General features: G+C 37.5%; 1 protein-coding gene across 1 annotated transcript; it reads left to right on the top strand.

Annotated features, from left to right (window-relative positions):
* Window positions 1-380: 380 nt before the first annotated feature.
* Window positions 381-10684, top strand: LOC149300592 (annexin A1-like). Its single transcript, XM_089485100.1, has 12 exons — window positions 381-452; window positions 562-664; window positions 3354-3448; window positions 4068-4181; window positions 5777-5867; window positions 6240-6319; window positions 6549-6605; window positions 6762-6855; window positions 7819-7914; window positions 9319-9377; window positions 10117-10239; window positions 10613-10684. Exons 1-12 carry the CDS (start codon window positions 381-383, stop codon window positions 10682-10684), a joined length of 1056 nt encoding a protein of 351 aa, XP_089341226.1.
* Window positions 10685-10923: the final 239 nt, after the last annotated feature.

Genomic DNA, 10923 nt, shown 5'->3' with positions numbered 1-10923 from the left:
TCCAGTCTCAGAGGATATCCTCTTGTTCTTTGTTCTACTAATAAACAGGACACTAGAGAGGTTTATATACTGGCTCTTCACATATTCATACAATGTTATAATATTTTAAAGATCCTGTTTTTCTAGGGTATATAGAGGCAACTTTATTAGTCTTTCTTCATAACATCCAATCCCCTTATTCATTTTGTAGCCATCATATGTACCTTTTCTAGTTCCATTATGTCCTTTTTAAGGACTGATGTCTGGAATTGCATCGCATATTCATGCTCTAAAGAATCTTCCACAAAGAGAGCATCACAATAAAGCTAAACTACAGTAGATGTGTGAAATCAACACATAAATAATACATACTAATACATGTAAATTTTCATTGTAGAATAATGGAGCAACAAACAAACTCTGTGGTTCAGCAAATGCTACAGTCCTGTCAACAGAGACATTTGCACCAAACTGTAAGTAGAACAAGGATAGTTAAGAAGTATAAAAATGGCAATTATGTCAACATACTATCAATGCACCAATTTATTTATTTTAACTTTTTTTCTCATTTCTGTTCCATAGCAGGAAAGCCAGGAGGTACATGGTGGAACAGAATCGAAGCCACATCCAAAATTTGATCCCGCTGAAGATGTTAATGCTTTGGACAAGGCTATCACTTCAAAGGGTAAGATATGAGAGCTTTTGTAGAGATGTATTAAATTAATGATCAAACATTTGCTAAAAGGAAAAGCTCTAACATGATATTTATTTGATAGCCCAGTAAATATCAGGGGAACCCAGGAAATTCCATTGTGTATTTATATGTTTATTTATACAATTCGGTGTAAATGTTACTTATTTCCACAAAAATACTATACACCCTCATATATTTCAGCACTTTGATTTTTAGAGACGAGTTAAAATATTTGCAGACAACTACTGCTTACAGGAATTGTAAGCGGTTTCTATATCAGTGTGGTAAAATATGGATACAGTGGGACAAAAAAGTATTTAGTCAGCCACCAATTGTGCAAGTTCTCCCACTTACAAAGATGAGAGAGGCCTGTAATTTTTACCATAGGTACACTTCAACTATGACAGACAGAATGAGACAACAAAGTCCATAAATCATATTGTCTGATTTTTAAAGAATTTATTTGCAAATTATGGTGGAAAATAAGTATTTGGTCAATAACAAAAGTTCATATCAATACTTTGTTATATACCCTTTGTTGGCAATGACAGAGGTCAAACGTTTTCTGTAAGTCTTCACAAGGTTTTCACACACTGTTGCTGGTATTTTGGACCATTCCACCATGCAGATCTCCTCTAGAGCAGTGATGTTTTGGGGCTGTCACTGGGCAACACGGACTTTCAACTCCCTCCAAAGGTTTTCTATGGGGTTGAGATCTGGAGACTGGCTAGGCCACTCCCGGACCTTGAAATGCTTCTTACGAAGCCACTCCTTCATTGCCCGGGTGGTGTGTTTGGGATCATTGTCATGCTGAATGACCCAGACACGTTTCATCTTTAATGCCCTTGCTGATGGAAGGAGGTTTTCACTCAAAATCTCAAGATACATGGCCCCATTCATTCTTTCCTTTACACGGATCAGTCGTCCTGGTCCCTTTGCAGAAAAACAGCCCCAAAGCATGATGTTTCCACCCCCATGCTTCACCGTAGGTATGGTGTTCTTTGGATGCAACTCAGCATTCTTTCTCCTCCAAACACGACGAGTTGAGTTTCTACCAAAAAGTTCTACCTTGGTTTCATCTGACCATATGACATTCGCCCAATCCTCTTCTGGATCATACAAATGCTCTCTAGCAAACTTCAGACGGGCCCGGACATGTACTGGCTTAAGCAGGGGGACACGTTTGGCACTGCATGATTTGAGTCCCTGGCGGCGTAGTGTGTTACTGATGGTAGCCTTGTTACTTTGGTCCCAGCTCTCTGCAGGTCATTCACTAGGTCCCCCTGTGTGGTTCTGGGATTTTTGCTCACCGTTCTTGTGATCCTTTTGACACCACGGGGTGAGATCTTGCGTGGAGCCCCAGATCGAGGGAGATTATCAGTGGCCCTGTATGTCTTCCATTTTAAAATAATTGCTCCCACAGTTGATTTCTTCACACCAAGCTGCTTGCCTATTGCAGATTCAGTCTTCCCAGCCTGGTGCAGGTCTACAATTTTGTTTCTGGTGTCCTTCGACAGCTCTTTGGTCTTGGCCATAGTGGGGGTTGGAGTGTGACGGTTTGAGGTTGTGGATAGGTGTCTTTTATACTGATAACACGTTCAAACAGGTGCCATTAATACAGGTAACGAGTGGAAGACAGAGGAGACTCTTAAAGAAGATGTTACAGGTCTGTGAGAGCCAGATATCTTGCTTGTTTGTAGGTGACCAAATACTTATTTTACCGAGGAATTTACCAATTAACTCATTAGAAATCCTACAATGTGATTTCCTGTATTCTTTCCCCCATTCTGTCTCTCATAGTTGTAGTGTACCTATGGTGAAAATTATAGGCCTCTCTCATCTTTTTATGTGGGAGAACTTGCACAATTGATGGCTGACTAAATACTTTTTTGCCCCACTGTATTTATATCTTGGTGCAATCAAATATTGTTTTATAAGATGTATTTTAAAATGAAATCTCTGATTCTTATGAAAAAAATATATTAGTACTCTAAATGAGGGCAAGGGAAATCATAAAGCACAAAACTGCTTTTGTTGGTAAGTGTAAACAACCAGCCTTGGTCAAAACTGGTCATTCCAGTGGTTAAGGTGATAAACCAATTTTAATTGTCCCAGAATGTATAGTTATACATAATTCCTATACCAAGATGCTATTAAACGCACTGATGAGGATGACAGCAAGAAAAAACCCTTCTTAAGCTATTGACAGTTATGTCCACTGGCCAGTGCAGATTGAGAAAAGCGGCCCTGGCACTCTAAGACCAGTGTCCTCTAATGATATACAAGTGGCCACTGGGTGTATACACGCTGCCACATGCTATGGTCTTTCACTCGCAAATGCATCAAGACCACGACTGTAGATTCAAGGAACGGAACTGTTGCAGGAGTGGCAGTAAGGTAAGCATCCCTCGCCATCTGGCACTGGCCCATTGGGCATTTGCTTGGTGTGCCATATGGCTAGTTCAGACCTGGCTCTAAGTGAACAGCGATGAATTCCTTTGTGTGTGAAGAGTGGTTTCATTCTTTTCTTTATTTTGTTATCTCAAACAAGAATTTATACATCAGCAGTTTTACTAAAAGTAATTCCAGTATGAAATAAGAAAATACCATCGTAAAGCAATCAATAGGGTGATCTAATGAGCAGTAACATTTTTATTTCAAACTTGATTTTATATTATAGATGTCAAAGAAGGAACAATTATTGACATCATAACAAAAAGAACAAATGAGCAACGACAGGAGATAAGGGCTGCTTATCAGAAAAAGAATGGAAAGGTAACCCTGCATTATTCAGATTTCCAGATTTACAATTAAAGCTAAAATTGAATCTATTTATATTATTGAAGGCTCCCACTGTTTCCCATGGGAACTTTATGGAAAGCACCTCACTTTCTGCACCTGAATCCTTCTAATCTCTGTCTAATCACTTTCATGCTTAATCAACATAGCAATCTATATCATTTACTCTTTCTTTATAGTCTATTCTGTCCTTTAAAAACCCTTTTACCCCTTTCTAAATGTACAGTGATTTTGTGGCCCCCATATCCTTCCCCAGCTTTTTGTACTGGAGTACTGATTTTCCTTGTCACTTTTCAGACAACATGAACTTCTCGGTCACTTTACAAAAGCTTTTTTGTGCCATTCATAGTAGTGATTCGTGGTCTTATCTACTGAGTCCCATCACAAATATTCCTGACTGCTGAAATGACTATGTAGTTATTGTTATATATCTTCACACATGAGTTATGGGGCACAACGTCTCCAAAGTGTTTTCCTTCTATCTGATAAAGGAAAACAATTCCTGATTGCAAAGTGAATGTGCTGTTTTGTCTATGTCCATATATACAGTATATACACACACATATAATTTTACCATGTTTACTTTTTATTACAGCCTCTGGATGAAGTACTTAATAAAGCTCTTTCTGGCCAACTCAGAGACATTATTTTGGCTTTATTAAAAAACCCTGCCCAGCTTGATGCTGATATACTAAGAACAGCAACAAAGGTAAGCTATTACATTAGGCATACTGTAAAATAACTTAATATATAAAAATAAACAATAGAACATTGTTGTCTGTTCACTAAATATTTATTTATTTATATTTATAAATAAGGGTTAACTTAACTGACCAGACTCAACTGGGGTTGCACGCACTCACTTGATAACACTGGCAACATAACTTGTAAATTTAATAATATGCTATGTTGCTTGCTAGGGCATGCACCAAAAAATGTTGCCAATTTCAGATGAGGGCATGTGAGTTAAATGAGAACTTGCAAGAGAAACTCACAAAATTACACCACCTCAATAAACAAATATTACTGATAATCTTGTTATCATGGCACCTGACAATGGGTGGGGATGTATTAGGCAGCAAGTTAACAGTTGGTTCTCAAAGTTGATGTGTTAAAAGCAGGAAAAATGGACAAGCATCTGAAAAGGGCCAGATTGTTATGGCTAGACAACTGGCTAGACGTTATGGCTGGATGTTCCCAGCCAGTACCTATCAAAAGTGGTCCACAGAATGACAAGCAGTTAACCAGGAACAGGGGCATGGGCGGCCAAGGCTCATTGATAAACGTAGGGGGACGAAGGCTGGCCTGTGTGGTCAAATCCAACAGACAAACTACTGTAGCTCAAATTGCTGAAAAAAGTTAATGCTGGTTCTGATAGAAAGGTGTCAGAACACACAGTGTATCACAGTTTGTTGCATATGGGGCTGCGTAACCACAAACCAGCCAGGGTGCCCATGCTGACCCCTGTCCACTGTCAAAAATGCCTACAATGGGCAGCTAAGCATTAAGAACTGGACCACTGAGCAATGGAAGACTATGGCCTGGTCTGATGAATCACATTTTCTTTTACACCACGTGGATGACCAGGTGTGCGTCGCTTACCTGGGGAACACATTGCACCAGAATGCATCCATAGAGGCCCCACATCGCAACTTACAGAACTTAAAGGATACGCTGCTAACGTCATGGTGCCAGATACCACAGTATGCCTTCAGAGGTCTAGTGGAGTCCATGCCTCGACGGGTCAAACCTGTTTTGGCAGCACAATATTAGGCAGGTGATCATAATGTTATGGCTGATTGGTGTGTGTATATATACACTGTACAAAAAAACAATTGATTTATAAACATCTGTTTCTGGTTTATTATTTACTCTAGGTACCCCCATATACTAATGCTAGCTATATGTTCAATATATTTTTGACTTTGATATTCAACTGTTCATTTAAATTTAAGCTTTAAATATTAAGCTTATACATAGGAAATATAACATCGCAATATTACAATAATTCTGCAACAAATTGCTGGTTTGCATGCCTCTCTGCTTTTTTTTTATTTTAACGTCAATTAATAGTAATTTTTAACTTCAGCAATGAATCTTTGCTGATATAAACATGAATTAAAGTATGTTTTTGCTTGGTTTGGCAAAGCACACCTTTAATTATTAAAGCAAACTTTCCATTCCTTGGAATGCCATTACTATGAATCTTTTTTTTTTAAAAAAAGCAGATTATACTTTCAGTACTGTTAGTTTAATGTTTACCAAAAGCACTGATAAAAGCATAAGTATTTTATATTTACACAGGGTATGGGAACAGATGAAGATGCCTTAATTGAAGTTTGTGTCTCAAGGAGCAATCAACAGATAAAGCAAATTCATACCGTCTACAAAGAAGGTATTTCTTCAAATTGAATATTGTATTAATTTCATCTTGTATTACATTTGATTTCAAAAGTTATTATTTTGAAAGAACCAAGTCAGTGACAATATTAGATGATAGCCAAACATGGTTTAGGGGCTGCTAATGGATATGAAGTAAGTTCACCACTGCGGGTCAGGTAGGAGTCTCTGTGCAGGGGCTGGTTCAGGCTCAGAACTCAGCATGGGGCAGGCAGGTGCAGATGTGCCTGGTTGAAGACAGCTGTCTGCTACAGCCTTAAACTTCTTCTTAGGCATTTATGCAATCTAGGGCATTTATATTATAGATAATATGCATGTTTTTATATTGAATGTGATTTTAAACATTTCTATTGAATTCTTCCTATAGAATATAAAACTGAACTTGAAAAAGATATCATTGCTGATACATCTGGAGATTTTCAGAAGTCCCTGCTTGCTCTGTTAAAGGTATGAGGGGCTTAATGTAGGACAGTTTTTGTTGCTGTTAACAGTCTTTGATCAAAAAGACTTATTGAAGTGTCACAAATGTTGTCCACCAAGCCAAAATAAAGTGTTGTAGGTGATCATTTTTTCCTCTAGGCAGGACTGAGCTAAAAATGAAGTGAATTAATTGATTTTACAAGAAGACACCTATATGTATTTGATGTGTTGCATAATGTAATCGTTTTAATTTCAGGGGGAACGTAGCGAAGATGTTTATGTGAACGAGGACTTTGCTGACAAGGATGCAAAGGTCTGTTACTGCTCTTGTAGAGAAATAATAACATTTGATACAAACATCATACATATTAGTAGAATCAACTGCTTATATGTATGTATAGCCTTAACCAGTATAATGAGTACATAGTCAATAACCAAAATACTAATTAATACATTGTCTTTCAATCAGGCTTTATACGAAGCAGGAGAGAAGAATAAAAAGGCAGATGTCCTTGTATTTATTAACATTCTCACTTCTCGCAGTTTTCCACAATTAAGAAAAGGTAAAAAATAAATGATATTGAACGGAGCAATTGCTGTATGAATTTTCAGCTAGGCATGCTAAAAATATATGCTTTCTTATTATTTATTAACTTATTTTAGACTTTTTTTCAGTTATGATGAAATTCAGAATGGAAAACAATCACTGAATAATATTGCCAAAAATATGCATTTTTCTGGAATATCATGCACGTGTGTACAACAAGCGTTAATGTAGATCATTTGTTTCTAATAATTATTTTTTTGAGTACTATATTTATGCTGTGTCCCCCATTCCCTCTTTGTCAGTCTGAACATGTTTTGATTGCAAATGTTACACGGTTTTATGCTTTATCAGTTAATTCATATTTAAACTATTTTATCTTGACATGAGCTACATTTACAGTTGGTACAATACACAGTATCTGTTTAACTGGGTTTTGACAAATGCTTTGAACCAGGTCGTCACTGTCATTCTTGGAAAATCCAAATAATTACTTATGGTGCCGATCTTTCTTCTCCTGAATGCCATTAGTCCCCACTGTTTTCCAGTCTGTAAAACTCCCTGTCCCTTTACACCATGATGGGGACTAAGCTCAAAACATGGGCAACTATCCTCTTACACTTGAAGCACCCAGTTCTATTTTGGCTCTCATATAGAGCAAGACTGAGAATGTTCCAAATGAGGCATCTTTGGTTGTAAGTATGGGCATTGCTCCCTTTTACTGCTGGTGTCTAAAATGCTATGCTTGTACTTATGTTTATGGATGCATCACTTTCTCTAAAAGCAAACTTATTCTGGGTACTAAGAAATGTCAGTCTGTTTCTGTAATTCAATACATAGATTTATCCAACCCTGGCCTTACAATAGGAGTGTGGGGTCACTATCGTTAAGTTAACATAATAAAACTGCTTATGATAACTTTTTTGTCTCCAATTTAACACAATGTGTTGATTATCAAATTCTTTGTATTTAATATGTTTAGTGTTTGAAAGGTATGCTACCTACAGCAAACATGACATCAACCAGGCCTTAGATTTACAGCTGAAGGGGGATATTGAGACCTGCTTGGTGGCAATTGGTATGTATAAAATGATAGTTTAAAATCATATTATATGCTAAGCACATTACAGTCCATACTTGCGTCAAGAGAACATTATGTTAGCATCTGTTATAATATACACACAAACTCTGTAAAATATCGCAAAAATGTAGGCCGTCCCCAAAATAAATAGTCCGAGTGTGTGTTAGTGTACAATCTCAGAATAAGTGGTGTGACAGTGTAGAGTGTTAGACTCTGTTTGTTAGTGGATGGTGTTTGTGCGCATGAGAGGAGTTAGAATTTGTATATATGTGGGGGGTTGTTAGTGTACAATACTAGACTATGTTGGTGTCAATGTACGGTGTTAGAATGAGTATGTGTGTGGGTGGTTGTTAGTATACAGTGTTAAACTGTGTATGTCAGTATATCTTTTGTGAGTGTATGTTTTTGGAGGTGTCAGTATATATTGTTAGACAATGTGGTGTGCTAGTGTTTGTGTTAGAGTGTGTGGGTGGTGTCAGTGTTAGATTGCTAATATTAATATATTATTCCCAGAACCATCAAAATTTTGGCCCATGCAACAGACCTTTGACATCTTGACGCCTTCTTCAGCAAATACTGAATAAAATCCTTATTAATCCAGGCACTCTTGTCTCAAACTATTAGTAAAATACACAAAATGGCTATTGTTTGTGACCCCCAATGTTCCAGTGAGAACAGGCCAGGATGCAGTTGCCCCCCCCTCGCCAACCCTCCCTTGACCCAATATAATAGTTGATAACATGTTACATTTTCTCTGAATGTAAAAACATTAAAAAATTGTTGAAATCATGCAATTATGCAATATTCCAGAGCTAAGAATCAAATCATAAAGATCTGTTTGGGAGGTTTCATCTCCCCAACTCCCTCCCAGGCATAAGGTCTGCAGGGGGCCTGCAAATCCACTGGATGGTGTGGCCTAGGCTCATATCTGGGAACTCCTCAGGCGAAGTACCGCTTTTCCAGGTCACCAAGGGCAAACTCGGTCGCAGGAGTGGCACTGCAGCACGCCCCACTCCCTGCCCACTTTCCCATTAAAGATAGTGTATGTCCAGCAACATCTGCTGGACCGCCCACAACGGCAGAGATTTCACAGCTCTGTGGGCTGGTCATGTGAGATCAGAGGATCTCCCCAATAGGCCCATGAACCCCACTTCCCCACAGCTACCCATGGCAGTGCCCAAAAATCAATACTGTCATGTAACCACTAGCAGTGAAGGTCAAGACCCTCACTAAAAATAATGGAGACTATACCTAAACTTTGGTACAGCAAATTATAAATATTTGAAAATATAAAAAGACATCTCCTAATTCATTTTGACGCCACACCCTGGCCAATGGATTTTTTTGACTGTTCAATTCCTGTGAAAGACATATAACCTGCATTTCTTTCCTTAATTTTAGTGAAATGTGCTGCAAACATGCCAGGATTCTTTGCTGAAAAACTGCATTTGGCAATGAAGGTATTATTGTTTTGAGTTTGAACTGATAATGTTGTTTTGATAATGTTTCAGTACACAGTTGTGGGAAGTTATTCACCTCCTTGACAGTTTTCAGTTAAGTATGTCTTAGCCTATACTGGCCATAGTAGCTATGGTTTGAGAAGCAAGGAAACTTTTCTTGCCTTGAATTCATTGCCATATTCAGCAGAGGCATATTATTGGCAAAAACTCACAGAGAACGTGTGAAAAAAAGAACATTTGTATTTTATTTCCTCTTTCTTGTTTTTTTCTTTTCTTTTAAACCCTTTATCGTCTCACTACTTTTCTCCCATATCTTCGCCATTTCACCTATTATATGTTCCAGTTCCTCCCTTTCATGTAACCTCCCTTTCTCAATATATGTGCTTCATATTTTGCATCATTATTCGTCGCTTAGCCGTTTCTCTCTTTTGCAGTGTTTAGGAAGGTTAAAATAGTTGAATGGATAAGGAAGTGGCTGAATGACAAGTGACAGATGCTTGTGGTTAATGGTCAATATATGTAGGGAGGTATTATTACTGTTGTGGGATCTCAGGAATTTGTTGTAGGATTCATTCATATTTTATTAGGAATATTAAAGTCTGGTACGTCCAATTGCAAAAGGTACAATGGTTTGCAGCATTCCCGATAGAATATTAGCTCTGCTTTCATATATCCAGTGTATTTTTTATAAATAAAGAAGACATGAACTTTTAATTTCCTGCTTTTTGCTTATTTGTAGGGCACCGGAACAAATGATAAAGTACTTACCAGAATTATGGTATCCCGCTCAGAAAATGACATGAAATATATCAAAGCTCAATATAAACAGCTTTATGGAAAATCTCTTCGTGAAGCACTCATGGTTAGTTTTAAGATTTCACAAATTTTGTAGTAATATAGATGAGTTGGGCAATAACTTTTTTTATTTGGAATGAAACCCTTTTAGTTGCATTGACTACACTTAGGGCTTCATACCAGTTTCCCTGGAATTCTTTTGTAATCCTAACCAGTATGTTCAACTTGACTCTGCTTAATGCAACAAACTCAAGTTGCAATGGAAAACATAGCAACGTGCAGTCAAATTAAATCAAGTTGACTGTTTTGTGTACTTGGGAGAAGGCAATTGCATTTAGAAATCCATAAAGCTCAACATAAAAATTTTGTATAACTGAATTATGAGGCATTATGCCAGATGTACAGTAGTTGTATTGATTGAACGTATTCTTTATTTACAGGAGGGAACCAAAGGAGACTACCAAACAGTTCTGGTTGCTCTATGTGGATATGATGACCCTGCACCAATATAAAAGAAGCTATTCTATGAGTGACAATATATATGCAGAATGATAATGATATATATATAGAAAACTAATACTAATGAATTAGTCCTATCAGAACCCCTTTACCCTATGATCTGCCGATATGCAACAGGATATTCAAAAGATGAATAATGAGCCCCATTTTTTAGGACAATTCATAACATGTACAATATGGCCAATGTCCCAATTGTGGTAGATGCTTATAGTGATTACATATAGACTTATTG

This window comes from Sceloporus occidentalis, unplaced genomic scaffold (genome assembly GCF_023333645.1).
Source record: "Sceloporus occidentalis isolate IW3139 unplaced genomic scaffold, rSceOcc1.0.p SCAF_24, whole genome shotgun sequence".
NCBI classification, from domain to species: Eukaryota; Metazoa; Chordata; class Lepidosauria; order Squamata; family Phrynosomatidae; genus Sceloporus; species Sceloporus occidentalis.
This window is presented reverse-complemented; position numbering and strand designations above follow the sequence as displayed.

Coding starts and splice junctions, on each gene's coding strand:
- LOC149300592 (XM_089485100.1), top strand. CDS start 381: ATGGAGCAACAAACAAACTCTGTGGTTCAGCAAATGCTACAGTCCTGT. Junction 7,915..9,318: donor GACCTGCTTGGTGGCAATTG/GTATGTATAAAA, acceptor CCTTAATTTTAG/TGAAATGTGCTGCAAACATG. Junction 10,240..10,612: donor CTCTTCGTGAAGCACTCATG/GTTAGTTTTAAG, acceptor CTTTATTTACAG/GAGGGAACCAAAGGAGACTA.